The following is a 20,975-nucleotide window of genomic DNA, read 5'->3' as shown; positions in this document are numbered from 1 at the left end:
GGAGCTGGGAAGCTTAATGCTCTACATTTGCCTTTGCTCTACCAATGTTTTATTTTCTTAAAAAATATATTTGAGGATTTGGCATTATGGTATAAACAGGTTAAGTTACCGCCTGTAGTGCCAGCATCCTAGGAAGGTACCAGTTTGAGTCTCAGATGCTCCACTTCTGATCCAGCTCTCTGCTTATGGATTGAGAAAGCAACAGAGAATGCTTCGAGTGTGTGGGAGACTCAGGGGGAGGTTCCAGGTCATTGTGGCCACCGGAGGAGTGAATCAGTAGATTGAAGACCCCTTTCTCTCTGTATGTCTCTCTCTTTTTGTAACTTTTTTTGTAACTCTTGCTTTAAAATATATATATATATATATATATTTGGTATATATATATATACCAGAAAAAAAAACCATATTTGACAAGGATAGACAACAGGCTACAGAGAAAGCTGCTCAGTAAATTACTTTTTGCTCAAAAGTATGCTGGCTCTGTGCTTGGGAAGTTAACACCAAGAGTTCAGCACTCACTGACCTGCAAGGAGGAAAGTCTTGAATAGAGCCCAGATGCCCAGGAATGGGAGTCCCACCTCAATGAGAAGCTGGGGAAAATTCAACCCTGGCCGAAGTTGGCCTTGTTGGTGCAAGCCCACCCACGCAGCTGACTGGAGTCATTGCCAGCACAGGGTGCTGTTGGCTCAGCTGGGTAGCGTCTTGCTCTGGCCCCTTCGCCTCTTTTTTTCCTTTCCTCATGGGCTCCCTTTGCATTCCACAAGAACCTCAAGGCTAGTGTGCATTCATCTTCTGGCTGTTTCAGCATCAAGGGGGATGGGGAGTGAAGAAGGGGGAAGGGTAGAGTTGGCCACAAATTGGGAGTAGGGCTCATTTATATTCAGGGACTAGGCGCCAGACTGACATTCTTTTAATCATGTTAAGCTTAGGAGGAATGAGGCATGCATTAATTGAATAAGATACCATATTAATTTTGCAAGCAACTGCACCATTTAGCAGCTCAGCCAAGGGCTCAGGGTGACCTGAGGATTGTAGGGAGGGCCTCTCTGTGCCCCTGGGTGCTCCAGGAGCTGCTGTGGAATAGGGAAGGGAGGGAGAGAGGCAGAGAGAGAGGTTGGGGAGTCAGCAGATTGGCAGCTGATACACGCATTACTGGCTGGTGTGACTCAACGGCAAGGATTCATAGAGTGCACCTCGGGGGTCTTATATCCCACCTCTGGCCAGGCTTGCCTGCCACTAGAAGGCTTAGAGGTGTGTCTCTGTTCCTCTTCCGTGTTTAGAGGCCTGGTTCACGCTGGGGGGGTGGGGGCAGTGCTGCAGGGACTGTGGATGTGAGCACACTCCTCCACCCCTGCTCTGATTACCCAAGGCGTCCTTGTACCTGCTACCGGTGCCTGATACATCTGCCCACAAGATGCCAGTGGTGTCACCTTTTGTGCTAAGGAGCTAAGAGCAAGTTCACGGCCACTCGGTTTCTAATATTTGTAATCTCTTCATGAACATCCTCACGGTGATTTTTGCTGACATTAAAAACTCAGATAAAATATGTATGAACACAGATATGCTGACATGATTTATTGGCCAGTGAATAATGTCTGACCAATATGTTCTGTAGTATATAAAAGTTTGCATATAATGTCTGTAACTTATTGGCCAGTAATCATGACAATATTTTATGAAAGCAATTCCTTGCTGGTAGAAAAATTTTAGATTTTTAAGAATACTTAACCGCTAGATTTTTGAATTATTTTAAAAATCATTTTAAAGAAAATTATTTATTGATTTCTTTATTTGAAAGGCAAAGCAACACACACAAAGGGGGGGAGGAAGAGAGGGAGAGGGAGAGATCTTCCATCTGTTGGGTCACCGCCTAAACGGCTGCAGTGGACACGCTTTGCATTTTATATTTGCTAGTAGGTTTTATCTAAAGTGTATGAAGGAATTTTAAAATATTTGTGGAAAATGGAATGAAAAAATGAGTCTGTTTTGGCATGCAAAATCTTTAAATCCAAGTATAATTTCTTCATAATATACATTTTTTTTCATTAACTTTTGAAGCCCTCTCAGAGGTTGACCCGTGTTGGTCTGGTAATTAAATTTAGCAGCACATACCAGCCGGACAGGGTGGGCCACTGAGGCAGCACTGTTAGGACCAAAGGTTCACTATTTGGAGGGAAATGGAGCTAGTACCACATATACCAGTGACCTTGTGTGAAGGTGCAGGAGACGATATTGGGAACTCATGTTGTGGTGCAGTGGGTTAAGCCACTATCTGTGATGCTGGCACCTCATATGGACACCAGTTTGCGTCCCAGCTGCTCCAACTTCTATGCAGCTTCCTGTCAATGCAGCTGGAAAAACAAAGAGAGGATGGCCTGGGTGCACCCTGCACCCTTGTGGAAGACTCCAATGAAACTCCCGCCTGGCCCAGCCTGGGCCATTATACTTTACTTTTAGGTAAATAAAATAAATCTTAAAAAAGTAAGACTTTTAGGGCCCAGCACTACAGCCTAACAGTTAGTGTCCTCGCCTTGCACACGCTGGGATCTCATGTGGGCGCCAGTTCTAATCCCGGAAGCCCCACTTCCCATCTAGCTCCCTGTTTGTGGCCTGGGAAAGCAGTCGAGGATGGCCCAAAGCCTTGGGACCCTGCACCTGCGTGGGAGACCTGGAAGAAGCTCCTGGCTTCTGGTTTTGGATTGACTCAGCTCCAGCCGTTCCGCCAGCTTGAGGAGTAAATCGTTGAATGAAAGATCTTCTCTGTCTTTCTCTCTTTATATCTGACTTTACAATGAAAATAAATAAATCTTTTTTTTTTAAAGTAGGAATTTTAGGATAAGACATTTTAGTACTGACTCAGAGACCAGGAGCTAATAGCAAAGATGTAATAACATCGCTAACAAATGAATCCTGAGGCAAATGTGAGCAGTTTAGAAACAGAAGAAGAAACTTAGTGCTGCTTTTAGAGAAATCAATTTATAATCTTACCTTCACCCCGCTTTTATTTTCGGACTAAAGGTGTACAGCACTTTAACTTTTTCCAGGCCGATCTGGGAGACGGCACACCTCGCCCAGGAGCCGGCTGGGGCGAGCAATGATCACGCCTGGCCACCAGGGGGCGCGCCGGGCCTCGTTTGCTTCGTTCTGGAAGGCCAAGCCACTTCAGGGCGAATTTGACCCATTTTGGTGAATAATTAAAAAGCAGCCAACTTCTAGAAGTGCTACGTGGAAGGCACAGAACAGTCCCCTGTGACTGTAAGGACTCAGAGTGCCAACACTCGGCTTCGTGTATTGTTGTGGGGAGCGTTCTCTAGAAGAATTCTTTGACTTGGCCGGGACCCGGGAGTTCACCCCAAGCCTGGACCGGGGCCTGGCACTTCCTCAGCCCTGGAGCGGCGGGAGCCGGCGTGCGTGCGTGGCCAAGGACACGGCTGGATTTCCTGGAGCAGGAGCGGCAGGACGCAGGCTGCCCCGGGAGGCTGGGCGTGCGTGACGCGGGCGCCATTTTGGGCCTCAGGACAGACACGGCCCCAGACGTCCTCCCGTGAGGCGGGCGCTGCTGCCGTGCCACCTCCGGGTCCTTGGGTTAGGTCACGGCCCGGTGCCCGGGAGGTGGACTGTGCTCAGCCCGAGAGCCCGTGGGTGGCCCAGAGCCACCCCAGGCGGTGGCCATGGCCGCTGTGCCCCACGAGGGGCCCCGTTCTGAGGGAAGCCGTGACACCTGCTCATCCCGCTCTCCTCCCCTAACAGCAGACTCCTCAGAACTCGCTCCTCAGCAGACTGCTTGAGGCCTCGGGCTTTGATGTTTGCGATTTTAAACGAAGAGAACTAGGGATGTTGTATGAAGGGCCGAGGTGCTTTCTTGGGGGTGCAAGTGACAAGAAAGCCGCAAGCTGCCCCCAACTCGGTTAATGTTGGCAGGCAACCTGTGGAGAACCCCCTTTGCTCAAAAGCCAGCCACCTGGGACGGCGCAGGCTACAGAACCGTGTGGGGAGAAGATCACGGAGCTGCAGGGACGCGTGCTTGGTGTCTTCCCGTTGCCGTGGGTTCGGCCTGTGAGTACAGAACCTGCCCGGTCCGCTTGGCTCCAGTGTGAAGCCGGCTGGCCTGGCCCCGTCCACACTGGCAGCCCCTGGCAGCCCCTGGCGAGTGCGAGCGCTGCCCTTTGGGATGCCCACAGAGCAGGGAGAGCGGGCAAGCGGCAGACAGCGCCGGCAGACTTTGCAGAGGTGACTGCTGAGCCATTTAGGTCCTGAAAATGCATGTGTTAGCACAAAAGGGAGTTTGTGGTTCCATTAAATTGCTAGGAGAAAAAAAAAATCAAGACAATTGTGAAAACAAAAAGCAAGAAAATGGAAATGAAAAAGAAAAATCGAGGTTGGGAATCAGTTACGAAGCAGTTAGAGGCGGCGCCTGGGAGAAGGCGTGTGTCTTGTTGAATGTTTGGCAGTCTCTCCCTTCCCCAGCCCCTCCCTCTCCACTCATCTCTCTGCTTTGGGGGATGCTGGGGAGTTCATTTCTACCACCTACCACTGTGATCTCGAAAGAAACATTCTAAGAGCAGCTTTCCTTAGTGGAGCACCTAGATTCAAGTCCAGGCTCCACTTCCAGACCTGCTTCTTACTCAGGTGCACTCTGGGAAGCCATCAGGGCTGACTTGAACCTTTTTTTTTTTTTTTTTAAAGATTTATTTACTTTTATTGGAAAGGCGAATATGCAGAGAGGAGGAGATAGAGAGGAAGATCTTCTGGCCGATGGTTCACTCCCTAAGTGACCACATCAGCTGGAGCTGAGCCAATTCAAAGCCAGGAGCCAGGAGCCACGCAGGTGCAGGGTCTCAAGGCTTTAGGCCATCCTTGACTGCTTTCCCAGCCACAAACAGGGAGCTGGATGGGAAGCAGGGCTGCCGGGATTAGAACCAGCGATCATATGGGATCCCAGTACATGCAAGGTGAGGACTTTAACCACTACGCTATCACACCAGGCCCGAATCTTTTCTTTCTGAGAGACCTGGAATGAATTCCAGGCCTGGCCTGGCCCAGCCTCTACTGCTTCGGAGAGTGAACCAGTGGGTAGAAGATCTCTTACTCTTTGATTCCTTTGCCTTTCACATAAAACAAAATAAAAAGTTTGTAAATAGAACATATGTCCTTAATGAAGAAATTTATTGTGTGCAACATTTCGAAGGGCTCTGAGTGTGTTTACAAAGAATATGTACCTTATTTTTTAGAGTCTGGTTCAAATCTCACTAAAATGTTGCTGACCAGGTGAGCACTGTGGTTAAGTTGCTGTCTGCCACTATGGCATCCCATATGGGCGCCGGTTTGAGACTTAGCTGCTCCACTTCTGATCCAATTGCATGCTAAGGCATTTGGGAAACTAGGGGAAGATGACCTGAATGTTGGGGCCCCTTCACCCATGTGCGAGACCCAAAAGAAACTCCTGGCTCCTGGCTTTGGCCTGACCCAGTCCTGGCCATTGGTGACATTTGGGGAGTGAACCCAATGTATGGAAGATCTCTCTCTGTCTCTACTCATTGCCTTTTCCTTTCTCTGTGTAACTCTACATCTCAATTACATAAGTAAATCTTGTCAAAGCATGTTATAGGCATTAACATAAATCCATTTATAAAAAGCTCAGAGACTGGGAATCACCAATATTTGCTGTTAGGGAACAAGGTGATGGTTAATCTTGTACATTTGGGTGATAGCTGGGAGGGGCTGGCCATGCTGGTGGTGCTGAGTGTGTGGCCAGTTTGAATGGTGTGCTTATGATCTGCACACTTTCTGTGTTTATCTCATGCTTACATTAAAAATTCAATGTTATATTGATATTTCACTAGGGTTAAAATAAAAACAAGAAGTGTTTCCACGCCTACTAAATCGACATCAACAAAGCCTAGTATTTCTGCCCCAGTGGGATTTTTGGCTGGGCCTGACCTGAGCTGGCTGGGGAGCAGGTGTGATCTGTGCTGGGACTGGCAGCCCAGCTTGGCATCTGCTTTTTGATGGGGCCTGCTTACCTGCAACTTTGGAGTTGTACGCCACTCCCACCCCACAGATATTGTTGTTGGCGGCAGCAGAGACTTCTCCTGCGCAGCGGGTTCCGTGGCTGTGGAAACACGGTTAAGATGATTCAGATCAGGCATGCAAAGCATTGGGAAGAGGTTCTTTAAGTTCCATGGACTGGAAAACAGGTGCTTTTCTGTGATTGAGCTGGTGCTAATATGTGGCACATCCTGGTTTCTGTGGGTGCTAATGTTCTCGCTCATTTCTTTCAGTTGTCTTTTGAAGATTTGTTTGTTTTTGTATTTGACAGGCACAGAAACAGGGAGCGAGGGAAAGATACACAGAGAAAGAGAGAGCTCTTCCATCTGTTGGCTCACTTCCCGAGTTGCTGCAGCAGCTAGGTCTGGGCCAGGTTGAAGGCAGGACCTAAGGACTCCATCCTTGTCTCCACCATGGGTAGCAGGACTGCACTAGCTGTCCTTGGTTGTGTTCCCAGAGCGTTGGAAGGGTGCTGGGTCGCAAACAGAGCAACCAGGATTGAAACCAGCGCTCTAGTGTGGGATGCATGCATGTGAATGCCAGCTCAGCCTGCTGCTGGCCTGGGATGCCTCTGTGACCCTGGGTTTTCTGTAACAAAGAGAATATCTTCACCTATGTCATTTAGTCTTTGGAATTCAAAGCAGCTTGTCGTAGAAAACACATAGGTTGCCTTTAAAAAGGAAACACAGAGTAAGGTACATTTTGTGCTTCTTGGAAAAGCTTTAATTTTTCTGAAGCCCTGAGCCATGGGCTGGTACTTGTTTTCAAGGTAAGTTCAGCACATAGGGGTGTAACTCTGCCTGTTGATGGTAGGTCTTGGCTTATTTCTTACCTTCATCTGATTGAGGGTGTACCATAGAGTCCTACCTTCACACAGGAACAAAAAGGCAAACCCTGGGAATATTTTGCATGGAACTTTATTTTTTTAAAAAATTTATTTACTTTCATTTGGAAGGCAAATTTACAGATGGAGAAGGAGAGAGACAGAGATAGATCTTTCATCCTCTGGTTCACTCCCCACATGGCCTCAACAGCTAAAGCTGGGGCGGTCTGAAGCCAGGAGGCTGGGACTTCTTGGTCTCCCATATAAAATCAGGGGCCCAAGGACTGGGTGATCTTTCACTGTTTTTCCAAGCATATTAGCAGAGAGTCGGATCAGAAGTGGAGCAGCTGGGACTTGAACCAGAGCCCGAATGGGATGCTGGCCTAGCATTCAGAGGTTTAATTGTGCTACACCACAGTGCTGGCCCCTGCATAAAACTTTAAGGACTTTATTGAGGTTTACTAGATTTTAAGCATCTCAGATATTAGGTGATTTTTCTATGATTTGCCTGGCCTAATAGTTCTAGCTTCTGACTAATGAGCATCCTAGAAGGCAGCAGGTAGTGGTCCAAGGTTCTTGGGCCCCTGCCACCCACCTGGGAGAGCTGGATGGAGTTCTTGGCTACTGGCTTCAATCTGGCCTAACCCTGACTGTTTCTGTGGAGTGAATGATTGGATTGGAGATATCTCTGCTTGTCTGTGTCTCTGTTTTCAATGTAAAACAAATAAATAGACGTTAAAAATGCATGAAATATAATAATATATATATAATATGAAATACAAGGGGGTGCTGGGGTTGTGACACTACCTATGACACTGTTACTGCATATAGATAATGGTCCATGTCCTGGCTGTTTTGCTTCCCATCCAACTTCCTGCTCATGGCCAGGCAACAGCAGCAGAAGATGGCTGAAATGGTTGGGTCCCTACCATGGAAGTGGCTTCAGCTTGGCTCAGCCACTTGGGGAGTGAGCCAGCAGATGGAAGACCTCTCTCTATTTCCTTTCTCTTTGTAACTCTGACTCTCAAATAAATAAATAGTTAAGCTTATAATTTTTTATTTGGAAAAGTAATGGAGGAATTTTTCAAAAGTGCTCATGAAACATGGAGTTTAAAGTTAAATTTATTTTGGTAAAAAAAATGTTAAGATCTTTGCATTCAGAGGATCCTTTCAGATTACAGAAATGTCTCAACATAATAGACTGCAAATGAGAATCCCATAGCCAATATTATGTTGAGTGGGGAAGGGGCATAAACTTTCTTGCTAAGATCTGGACTCAGATAAGAAGTCCACTCTCACTGTTTTTATTCAAAATACAATTGGAAACTCTTAACTAGTAGAAAGAAATAAAAGGCATTCAAATAGGTCTGTAAGAAGTGAAATTATTCTTATTTGCAGATGACTTGAGTCCTTATGTAAAAAAAGCCTGGATTCCATTAAAAGACTATTAGAATTAATAAGCAAATTCAGTAAAGTCACAGGATGTAAAATCAGCACAAAAAGTCAGTAGCGTTTTTATACTCCAATAATGAACTAAAAGAGAAAGAAATTATAAAAGCAATCCCTTCACAGTAGCTACAAAAATAAATGTAACCACTTAAGCATGATTAAAATGAGCATTACAAAGCACTGATAAAAGAAATTGATGATAAAAAATAATTGAGAATTAATATTATTAAAATGTCCATTCTAAACAACTTACAGATTTTGAGTAATTTCCTTTGGAATGCGAATGGCATTCTTCACAGAACTGGACAGGTGATTTTTTTTAACCTTTTTTTATCTTGACAAGTGATTTTAAATTGCAAAATGGAGGCACAAAAACCCCAAATAGCCAAAGCAGTCTTGAATGAAGTGATGAAGTTTGAGATTTTGGGACATACTACAGAACTAATGTAATCAAAACAGCATGACATAGAAGAATCAAGAGGGTGGAACAGGGTAAGGACTCGTTTAAACAGTTGGAGTAACATTAGCCAGCGAGGGCACATTCCAGGAAATAGGACAGGACAGAATGACAGCAAAGGGGCACCCGGAGACTGACAGACACAGGAAAGCAGCAGACACAACAGTGTGGTGTTGCAGTGACCAATACCCCACTAGCATTCAGTGAGCAGCGATGTGAACTGCACCAGCAGCCAGAAGTCTGGCATCAACAAGGTGGGAAGGGATGTTCACCAGCTGCTCAGGAGGTGAAGCCAGACAAAGCTATATAGGATACCTGGTGTCTCCCTAATCCTGGGAACTGTTGAAACTGGAACAGGGAGAAAGGTTGTACAGACAACTGTACAGCCTCAGCACAGCATCACAGGAGGTGGAGACTGGTGAGCCAGGAACTGGGGCTATGAGACCATCATAGAAATCTAACATAAGAACCTAGATCTGGAATTCACTGGAGGGAGTGGCATAAGTGACTGCAAACAAAAAGCTATGTACCAACCACAATAAGTAAAATCAAATTGTAGACCTGTGGGTGACAGAGCTTAGAAACTTGCCCCAAAGAGAAGAATCTGATAACCAGAAGTGTAATGACCAAGAGCAAAAGAAGGGACACAGGCACAATAAATATTACTGAAGACTCCCCTGTATAGGGGCAAAAGCCTTTGCCGACCTCAGAGTTAACTGAGTTAACATTGAGAAAATGGGGGACACAGAATTCAAAACACTTGTTGTAAAGTTTCTTATCAACAAGAAGTACGTAAAGCAGGCATTCAAGGAATTTAAGGAATATGTCACACAGGAAATGAATCAAATGAAAGCTGATCTATCAGAAATGAAGAATACAGTGGAGCAAATTAAAAGTATAGTGGAGAGTCTCCAAAATAGAATGAAGGAGGCAGAAGAAGGAACCTTATAATTAGAAGATATTTCCTGTCACGGGGGGTGGGGTGGGAGGAGGAGGAAGCAAGCAAAAAGCTGGAAGCAGAGCTGGGTCAAGCTAAATAAGTATTCAAGAACCGAAACACATTATTAAAAGGCCAAAAGTTATGAGAGTCCCAGAAGGTGCAGGAAGAGAAGCTGGGTTTAGAATATTTAACGAAAGAATTGGGAAAATTTCCCTAATCGAGAGAAAGAATTGGGAAACAACATCCAGGAGGATCACAGAACTCCCAATAGGCTTGACCAAAAGCAATCTTCACCAAGACACATGATAATCAAGCTCTCTTCAATCAAACATAAGGAAAAGATCCTTAAATGTGCACATGAAAAAAATCAACTGACATATAAAGGAATGCCAATTAAACTCACAGGAGACCTCTCACAGGAAACTCTACAGGCCAGAAGAGAATGGAGTGACATATTCCAGATTGTACAAGCAAAAACTTGTCAGCCCAGATAACATACCCAGCAAAAATTTCCTTTTTCTTTGAAAATGAAATAAAATTCTTCCACAGTAAAGAAAAGTTAAAAGAATATGCTTCTTCCAAACCTGCCCTACAAATGATACTTAAAGTTGTTCTCTTGACAGAGAAGAGGATTAACACCCACCAAAACCAAAGGCAAACGTGAAGAACATCTCAGTAAAATAACAGAGGACTAAATCAATGCTAAATCAATCAACCCATTGCTAAATGACAGGATCAAATTACTACCCATACATACTAACCCTGAATGTAAATGACTTAAACCCATGAATCAAATGTCATAGATAAGTAGACTGGATTAAAAAACAAAACCCATCTATTTGTTGCCTACAGGAGATGTATATCTCACCAACAAAGATCAGTGGAAACTATAGCTCATGGATTTTGATTTTTTGTTTTTTTAGTTTCATCTCTTCAAAAACACTTTCTCATTAAATTCTTCACTGACTCATAGATCATACAATAGCATCATTTTCTTCAAGAATGGCCTTGATTTTCTTTTTCATTTCTTCAGTGATACATTAGTCATTCAATAGCATATTATTTAACTTCATGGCATTATGTCATTTTTTTCTTCCCTTTTTTGATTTTGTTTTGTGGTTTTTCATTAAAGAGCACATATAGTAACTGTGTAATGGAGACTGTCATATCCAGTAGCATGTCATTAGCTTCGTTGCATTATAAATTTATATTTTTCTTCCTGTTGTTAATTTTGTATTGTGGCTTTTTATTTAAGGGAATGTATGGTAACTGTGTAATGGAGACTATCATATTTAGATGTGAGGATACAATGCTGTAAGGAGTTATTCGAATATCCCACCCTGGACCTGGCGCCATTTCCTCTTCCTCACAGCTCATGAAATTTGCGCCAGTCTAGCCATCCACCAATCAGATGTAACCTGGCATTCCACCTGAGAATCCCACCCCCAATCTTCCAGCCCTTCCCCAACCCTGCCCACTCACCAATCATCCCTAGGCATTCACCTGCAGGCACCAATCCCTTGGGGCCTGCCCTTAATCCCTCCCAATCCCTGCCCCCAACACCTTGCAGACAAAAAGGGCCCCCAGGTGTGGCTCTCTTCTTCCCCTCCTCTCCTTCCCCTTCCCCTTTTCTGATCTCCACTACCTCCACCCTGTTCCTGCCCTGCTGGAATAAACCTCCTAAGATACCTTGTTGCATCTGGTGTTTTCAGCTCATGGTAAAGAACCAGGTTGTGGGAATTAGCTGTGTGTAAAATATTGTAATATCGTATGAACTAGAACTAGAACTCTAAACTGTTTTAAATAACTAACAAATGCAGTATGCATCTCTACTTCTAGATCAAAGATGGATTCTCAATGAAACTGTTAACTCTATCTTGACAATAGGATATTGGACTCTCTGCCATTGTCCATGCCCACAATGATGGATATATGACTGTTTATGAAGAACTATACTATAGTAATAATATAGGGGAACTCAGTGGAGAGGGGGAACTTGTTCCAGGCCCTATGGAACTGTATCATAAAATGATAATAATAATAAAAAAGAAGTAAAAAAAAAAAAAACCACCCAGCACTACACAAAAAAAACAGATGCATAGACCAATGAAGCAGACTAGAGATACCAGAGATGAACAGACACAGCTACAGCAAACTGGTCTTTGACAAGGTGTTAGAGACACACACCAAAGAAAATAGGACAATCTTTTCAATAAATAGTGCTGGGAAGAATGAACTTCATGTGCAAAATACTGAAACTTGACCTCTAGCTCCACCTTATACAAAAGTCAAATCAATTTGGAATCCAAATCTTAGACATGAAACTATGAAAACATATGGTAAAATCTTGAGGTCATTGATAGAGGCAGTGATCTTTTGGATAAGAGTATAAAACATAGGTAGTAAAGGTGGAAATAAGCAAACAGAACTATACCAAACATGAAGCGTCCGTCTGTCAAAAGACACCATCAATGAATGGTGTAAGAGACAATCAACAAAATGGAAAAAATATTTGCAAACTCTATATCTGGCAGAGGATTAATATCTGGAATATATAAGGGGCTTCAATACAAATTTCCATTGCTATGCATAATCTTCTTCATTACCTTGGCTCATTTGTTTCCATTGAGTTGCTCATCTTTTGTTTTTTCATTGATATGTGGATGGATTTTGTTAGAAGGTCTTTATACAGAGTTTCAGCATTACACATAATGTGTTCTATAGGTTTTTGGATTTGGTAATTGACTCTTTTTTGCACTCATGCTTTTTGTTTCTGTCTGTGTTTTTTGTATGATTTGAAATAAGTAAATAAGTTCTCTTAAAATTTTTTTAAGATGGCACCACAAAATTATTTCCTTCTGATTGAAATTTACATCATGGTTTTTAATTTTGTTGGATGTATCTTGGCTCAGAGTCTTTGGTCTTTTGGATTGCAGGTTAACTTTTTAAAAAGATTTATTTATTTTTATTGCAAAGTCATATATATATAGAGAGAGGAGGAGAGACAGAGAGAAAGATCTTCCATCCGATGATTCACTTCCCAAGTGACTGCAGCTGGAGCTGCGCCAATCTGAAGCCAGGAGCCAGGAGCTCTTCCGGATTTCCCATGCAGGTGCAGAGTCCCAAGACTTTGGTCTATCCTCAACTGCTTTACCAGGCCACAAGTAGGGAGATGGATGGAGCTGGATGGGAAGCAGGGCTACCGGGACTAGAACTGGTGCCCATATGGGATCCCTGCTCATTCAAGGTGAGGGCTTTAGGCACTAGGCCACCGTGATTGCAGGTTAATTTTGAGGTTGGGATTCCCCACTTCCTTTTCTCTCTTCCCTGGGCTATTTTCTTGCCTATGAGTTCTATAGTCGCTTCTATTGATTCTTTGGTTCTGTGACCCACATCCAGGCACTGCAATATTGCTTCAGGCCTCAGGATTCACAAAGCTAATTGAGAGAAGGTAGATTTAATTAACAAGCTAAGGGTCAAAGTTGGCCAACTTCATGGACATGAGGCTGTCTTTTTCTCCAGTCTCCAGCCTCTATAGCTCTGCAGGCTCTTGGAAGCTAGAATCCTGAGGTGGCCAGCTGCAGTATTTTCAAGCCTTGTCTTTGGATCATAAAATGTCAATGTTAGCTCCATTAGAGCTGAAATGGAGATTCTTCAGATTTGATTACATCAATCATATTGTCTATCTAATGCCTGGTGAACTCTATAGGGTAAGACCTTGGGGTTTTAATACTCTGTGGGTTACAATAAGAGAATGAATGGGAAAGTCAGGACAGGTTACAGTAGGCGACAGGTGAGAATGTACATGGCTACTTCTGTGGGAAATTCGATTTGCGGCCCACCACCCTAGCTCTGTTTTCTGAGGTTAGGTGCTAGGCTCTGTAATTCTCCTGATGTATGCCCCGTCTCCTGTCCAGGCAGTGTCTTTGTGTGTCCCTCCTGCTCTAGGCAGCAGTGCAGAAGCACAGCACTAGATCTGCATCAGGAACTTCAATCTTTTTTTTTTTTTAAGATTTATTTATTTTTATTACAAAGTCAGATATACAGAGAGGAGGAGAGACAGAGAGGAAGATCTTCCATCCGATGATTCACTCCCCAAGTGAGCGCAATGGCCGGTGCTGTGCCGATCCAAAACCAGGAGCCAGGAACCTCCTCCAGGTCTCCCACGTGGGTGCAGGGTCCCAAAGCTTTGGGCCATCCTCGACTGCCTTCCCAGGCCACAAGCAGGGAGCTGGATGGGAAGTGGAGCTGCCGGGATTAGAACCAGCGTCCATATGGGATCTTGGCGCGTTCAAGGCGAGGACTTCAGCCGCTAGGCCATGCCACTGGGCCCAGGAACTTCAATCTTGAATTGACTGTTCCCTGGGTTCATGAAGGGTTTAGATGAGAGAATGGATGTCTGAGAAAGATGGGTAAATGGCTGGGCCATCTAGTCCACACCTTTGGTGCTCGTCTTCCTGCTTTCCTGTGTAGCTGGAGGATATTTGATGTAACTTTTGTAGTAATCCCTTTATTGATATTCAAAATTATGCTTGCTGCCATTTAGGAAGTGCCTACGTTGTGCCATGCTCTATACTAAACACTGTATAAATGTTTCTAATATACAGTTGCAATTTTTAACATAAACAAAGGTTCAACATGAGAACCCATTTTAGAGACAGGGAAGTAGACCTGAAGATCACTTACCAACCAAGGGCCATGCTACTGCATTTCTGCATTTGTCAGCCAGTACCTGCTGTCTTTTTCTCCCTTCAGAATATAATTACGACTGCTTTATAATATGAGTGCTTTAAAATCTCCCTGTATGACATGCACAACATAACTTTTAAAGTGGAAATGATTATACCAACACAGAAGTATTTTTAATGATCTTTATAATTTTCTCCCCAATCTTTATTTTTTTTCTCTCCAATCTTTAAATCTGTATCATATCTGTTTATTTAGTTAAAGGGAACTTTTAAATGATGAAGATTTGCATAATCCAGGTAGTGGACTAGAAATTAGAAGCAAAACAAACAAACAACAAAACCTGCTAATCCTCTAATAGCCCAGGAGAGCAAGCCAATTCCCCTCTGCTGGGTTGCCTTGTGCTCTGGTTTGAATTTACAGGAGGTAGTTTAAGCAACAGCCTCTGAGCTCCTGTCATTTCCTGAGGAAGGCTTGAAGTACACATGGAGAAAAGTGAAATTAGGTCTTTGAGAACAGTTTGGATTTTACTATCCATGAGTGTCTGCAGAATTAGTCCATGCATATGCGAGGAAGAGATGCTCCTCTCTTCTGAAGCCATGAGGCATCACCAGAGTGAAGTATCCCTTTCCGTGAGTGTGTGGACTGTCAGCCAGAGGGGCCTTGTTCCCCACACATTCCTCTGATGCCAGACATGTAGAGTTCTTCAAAATGAAATACGACTTTCAGTAAAAAAGAAAAGTTTGTCACTGAGATTTGTTCTTGTTTGAGGCTTTAGTGAATGCTGTCACTCAAATTAACTCCCACAGGATAAATGTTCTTCTGTATCCATTTCATCTTCTGCATTCCCCACTCTGGTTGCTTGAGTAATAAATGTCTTCCCTCCTCCGAATTTATAGTAAACTTTTTGCAGCCAGGGATAGCATCTAATCCAGAAACCCTTACTCTTTAAGGTTTAATAGATAGAGTGTGCTGCATCCTCTGATGCTTCATAAATATTGCTGGTGGCAGAGATGACATTTCAGTGTGAATGCCTGTCAAGGAAATGCTATGCAAGATGGAGTTTTATGGACAACAGCATAGTAATGGAATACAGATCTGCAATGCATCACCAAACATTGACTTAAAACTGAGCAAGGCTGCAAGATTATTGACCAAACGTGGGCTGCAAACCTTGTAAGCAGCAGACAGCTCATAAAATGGACAGATGTCAAGGCCACTCAACATCTCAGCATGGCTGAGAAGGTAAACCACCTATCCATCAGCCAGTCGATCAATATTTATTGAATGCCAGCAAGGAAGGAGATGTGATGCCAGATCCCACACAGCAAATCAATTCTCTGTTTTGTTCATTAATGATATTCATTAAATGAGTATTACTTTCTACCATTTTGTAATCCAGGTTATTATTATTATTTGTGCAGATTTATTTTCCTGAGTGCAAGCTAGGGGAAAAATCAAACTGCTTTTTCAGATTTCTCAGTTGTTTTGCACATGTATCTCTGGAATTTCAATATCATATGTGTCTATTAAGTGGTTCACGGTAGAATAGATACACTTGCTCTGCTTAAAAAGAACAGTCCTAAAAAAAAAAAAGTGGAAATTAATACATTCTCAATGCAGGCTCCTTGAAAGCAGTACTATGTATGTGAGAAGTTTGTTTTCATAAAGGAACCATGGCTTGGAGTTTCCAATATGTTTTGAAAAAATACACTTGAAGGGAAACAAGTTATTAAGCCAGTATGTAGGTGTGATATGTTGGTTTGAAAGTCAGGATGGCTTGGGAAAGATGCATTGGCTTGCCAACCCAAGCAAACATTCTACTTGTCTGAGTGTCTCTGTTGTGAGACAACAGAGCCAACAGCATTGAGCCCTTGGCTTCTCAGCACCCCATGGCCTTTATCAGGGTTTTGGTGTATGTTAGCATGATCCCCCTAACAGAGCCCCCAAACAGAGATGGGCACCACATATGATGCCCGCACCCAGAGAGTACCTGAAAAGCCATTTGCATGTCTTGGTGGCTGCACAGCTGGCCAGGGGTTCCTGCTGAAACATCTGTAGATGCTGCCCTTGCCAACGGCAAGTGCCAGATTCAAGGTTCCTACTGGGTGGCAATCCTCTTTAAGTGCAATGGCAGAATGATCTTCCTCTATGCTCCTCATCCAGTTTCTGACCCAACCACCACATCTTTCCTTTCTTCTCTCAAAACCTCATCCAAACCTTTTGCATCTCACCTCTTCTAGGACTCCTTAGAATCCTTGCACTGGCTTTTGCTTGGCGCATCAGTTACAGTTACCACTTCCTCAAAAGCATCCTGCACCCCTCTGTCTCCCCATTATTGCCTTAGTTGTATTGTACTCTTATCCTGGAGTGCATTTGCCCCTTCCTTCAGTTCCATATTTAGCTTCCTTCATATACTAGATTGGTGACCCCCTAATTAGCATCAAACGTTTCCTTCACCGTGTATTAGTTATATGACTTTGCACAAGCTACTTTTCTGTGCCTCAGTTTTCAAAATGGAAATAATTATGGTAATACCTATTTCAGAGGGTGATTGTGAGATGTAATTGAATTAGTACATGCAAAGTGCTTAAAAACAGTGTCTTAATAGTTCCTGCTCAATGTGTATTTTAAGCATTTCTTTTTCTAAAAGATTTATTTTTATTTATATGAAATGCAGAGTTAGAGAGAAAGACACACACACATACACACACACAGAGCACTTGTGCTATTTTGGCCTAGGCAACATTTTCCAGTGTAGTTATTGGGCATCTGTTGCCTCCTCGTATGAAATTACAAGCTCTTTGATAAGTGCCAAACTAAAGTCTGTTATTTTTCTTGCTTCTTTTTTTATGCTCTGTGCTTTTCAAATTTACTTCTTATTGTAGAAAATATAAAAATCTGCAAAATAGCATGAAATCCTTGGTACCAATCCCCTGGCTTTGGCAATGACCAATTCATGACAAATTTTTATTTTCTCTGCACTCCAACCCATTCTCTTCCCTCCTTCTTCAACATGTCAGTAGTAGTGAATATCAGGGAAAAGAGCATATCCTCCCAGCGTGATTCTTGAATAAATATATCCTACACTCATGGGAAGGTTGCTTTATTCTCTTCCTGTTTATGCCAAGCAGGTTTCCATCTCCAGGATGATGCCAGCCATTGGACCAAGGTTTTGAGCTCTGACACATTATCCTCCCACATCACTTACAGCAGCAGTTATGTCCCCAGAGCTCATGATTTCAGTGTGGCATCATTCAGTCTTTGTAACAACAATTCGTGCTGGTCGAGGATCTCTGAAAATGACTTGATAATTGGGAAAAGCACATTTATTGGTCAAAGTGGACATTCTGTCTTGAATCATTGGCTCCTTAAGACCCAAAGATGGTGCCTGCCTGAGTCACTATGTATGTGTCGTGAGTAATTAGAAACTTGGGAATTCTTTTCACCAACAATGATGAATTTTTATTACTCCAAGCATAATTAGCCCTAATTAGAGGTTTCTAGCTGGTTTAAAATGGTACTTTCAAGAACTAGTTTGCAATTGGAAATATGCAGTGCTTTAAGACAGAAGACATTTTCTTAATGCTATTTTTTTTTATTTGAAGTATTATTTCAGCACATCATCCAGGAAGATTTGGTTGGGGCATATTGTGTTTTGGTTCAGAAAATGTGGTTAGGGATTATATAAAGGTGCTTCAACCATTCAGTGAAACTGGAATTCAAAACTAATTTGAGGGAGGGCATTTTGACCTAGAGGGTTAAGATGGGATGCTGGTATCTCATATCGAAGCGTTGTTTCGAGTCTTGACTACTCTGCTTTCAATTCAGCTTCCTGCTGCTGCATTCCGGGAGACATGATACTTCAAGTTCTTGGGCCCCTTCTACATATGAGGGAGTCCTGGATGAAATTCCAGACTCCTGGTTCAGCCCTGGATATTGAGGGAATTTGCTGCAGTGAGCCAGTAGATAGAAGATTCTCTCTCTCACTGCCCTTCAGACAGATGAAAATAACCAAACAGAGAAAGATTTGAAGTCCACACATGATTTCTTTCTCACAATGCATGTTTTTCCACAATATTTTTGAAGACCCTTTGTATTCCTGGATCAATCCACTGAAGAGAAACTTAGTACCTTTAGCTTCAGGGAGCCAGCAAGTAGCCAACACATTTGTTGCTGCCTTCTTTTCTGATACCATGTGGCTGGTGGCTACTCAATCATAAAGGAGCTGGACCCTTTTCCACATGGTGCTCCAAGTTGCTAATTATATTCAACTCCTGGCTAAGTGACACTTGTTTGGCAACTATATATCCCTGTGTCTGAAAAGGCTTTATTTGCTAAGGATATTTGTGGGTATGGGGTTATAAGTTATGAGGGTAAATGACATTTCATGCCCAAAGTTATCAGACATTTTTAATACAGTCTCAGCTTCCACCTTCATAGATCTAAGTCCTGTGTGATCGTGTGATCATATTCAGGCTGCAGGTAAAGTTGATCAAGAAGCATGCTATTAGACACTGACCATTATGTTATAAAGTTACATCTTGTTTTTTTTCTCATGCTTTTCTGTGTTACCAATCTCTGGGACCCTGTCTCTGCCAGTGCCACTCTCAATTGTACTTGCTCAATGTGGACACACAAGTGAGCTGTGTGGGCCACTGGAAATCTACCCTGGTGTTTCTACAGACATTCTGCTTTTTCAGTAGGCCGAGAAAAAGGATTGCCATAAAAGAATTATATATATTTGAATTTAGAAGCAATGTGAAGTGTAAATCTACCCTTGGCTTTGACTTGTACTCCAGTTGTCTGATCAGAGAAGCCAGTCAACTCTCTGAGCTTGTTTCTTTATTACTGGATGGAAAACATCAGCTTTTGTCTTATGTGCAACTTAGGTTGGTTTGAGATGTGAGAGAAATGGATACAGTGATCCACACATAAAATATATTACATTGAAATTAATGGGTTTTCATTAACTTTACTTAAGGACATCAAAAAAGGAGCACTAAGTTTAAATATCTAAACATTCTTTTATTCAGTAAGCCATATGCTTTCTCTCTTGACATTCCTTATATTTATTTGCCATTTTGGGCATGTATTTAATTGCAGAAAAATAGAGGCTGAATTTGCATGTTTAGTAGCAAAACTATCTTTGGATAGACCATTTGGGTAGTTTTATGTGATAGGAACGTTATCCCATGCAATACTTCAAACCTCTACCTGTAATGCTTACTTTTGTTGAGTGAGCCTCACATGAGCTGTTGTTAAATTTATAGAGGAAGTACTTTTTCAAACACAGACCCAAACCTAAGGGACAAGTTTCTCTGCAATAATTGTAGCAGACCAAGCAAAGTCAGTATTGTCAAATCATCTTGTGGTAGGTTAAGAAAGGACTTGTGATTTCTACTTAAAAAAAAATCTTTAAGAGATTAAAGTAGCAAATAATTCCTGGCTTGACTGAACAGAATTGTTGAAAGATAATTCTAAGAAAGTGCCTTAATATTAAAAAAAAAATTGAGAACTTATAGAATGGAGCCACTAGGAAGAAAAGAAATTCACAGTATAGAGAAGCATTGTGATGATTTTGCTGGTGATGGTCAAGCGTTAAAGCAAAGTGAAATAAAATCTCATTGCTTCAAGTCAAAGATGCCCAAGAATTCTGGTTACCTGTTAAACCAGTCATCTGTGTATCGAGGGTAAGGATAGGGGTCGTTGCTGCTGAAGTCATAACTTGCTTCGGCATTCTGAAAAACACAAGGTATTTCATTAGGTCTGTCAAGCCACAGACCTGATAAAGGGAAGATTACAGTCCCTCCTTGGAGTGCCATATTAGTGGTCTGTGCTGGGTCAGTCCTTGTAAAACTGTGAAAGAGTTTAAAGTGTCCTTGGAGCTGTCGACCTTGCCCCTGTACTCTTTCCCAGGCTGCCTCATGTCTGCCTTTTCCATGTGCTCAAGAGGTTGGCAAATCTGAGCTCTGTGTTCTCTGGGACTGTCTTTCTTTTAAGCTGAGGTGTACCTTGTGGGCTAGTAGATTTCCCCCAGAATCTGGGACTCAAGGTAAACTTCTGTGTTACTTCTTTGGATTAATGGGCAGAAAGTTCTAGTTCTCATGTCATAACTGTGGTAGCTTCTAGAGTTCTCTTGCTTTTTTGCAGAAGGTTCATTTCAGTCTCCCTACTTCCTACTGTCATAAGGCTTGTTCTTTTCCCTCATTGGTGTCATCTTTGCCCAATTTCCTAATATTGCCAACAATTGATCTTATTCATTCATTTGGCTAATAACATGGGAGTCAAGCATATGTCAGAGACCTTGCTGGGTATGGTAGAACCATGGTAGCATGCTTGCCCTCCTGTGACTTATGGCCTAGTTGGGGGACAGAATTAATCAAAAGATCAAACAAATCAATTTGCAGTTGCAAATGGCAATAAACATGTACTCCTATGTCCTACAGTAGAGAGAAGTGCAAAGTTCTAGGTATTCCAGTGCCTTAATATTGTATAATTAATTGATTATCCTGAGAAGGAAGGATAAAGAAAAGGAAGAGGGGGGGGGTGAGGGGAGAAGAGAAGAGAGA

General features: G+C 42.7%; 1 protein-coding gene across 2 annotated transcripts in view; it reads right to left on the bottom strand.

The window, feature by feature from the left end:
* LOC121166638 (neuroendocrine convertase 2) overlaps positions 1-20,975 on the bottom strand; it is a 214,759-nt gene that overhangs the window by 28,089 nt on the left and 165,695 nt on the right. For both annotated transcript variants that reach the window (XM_040995856.1, XM_040995857.1), the window contains 2 exons: positions 20,068-20,144; positions 6,024-6,112 (listed from right to left, as the gene is read on the bottom strand). In XM_040995856.1, the coding sequence (XP_040851790.1) occupies positions 6,024-6,112; positions 20,068-20,144 (166 nt within the window). The remainder of the gene's footprint in view (positions 1-6,023; positions 6,113-20,067; positions 20,145-20,975) is intronic.

The sequence above is a fragment of the Ochotona curzoniae genome, unplaced genomic scaffold, assembly GCF_017591425.1.
Source record: "Ochotona curzoniae isolate NIBS_2020 unplaced genomic scaffold, NIBS_Ocur_1.0 patch188, whole genome shotgun sequence".
In the NCBI taxonomy this organism is placed as follows: Eukaryota; Metazoa; Chordata; class Mammalia; order Lagomorpha; family Ochotonidae; genus Ochotona; species Ochotona curzoniae.
Note: the sequence above shows the minus strand (reverse complement) of the source record. Positions and strands in the feature narration are given on the sequence as shown.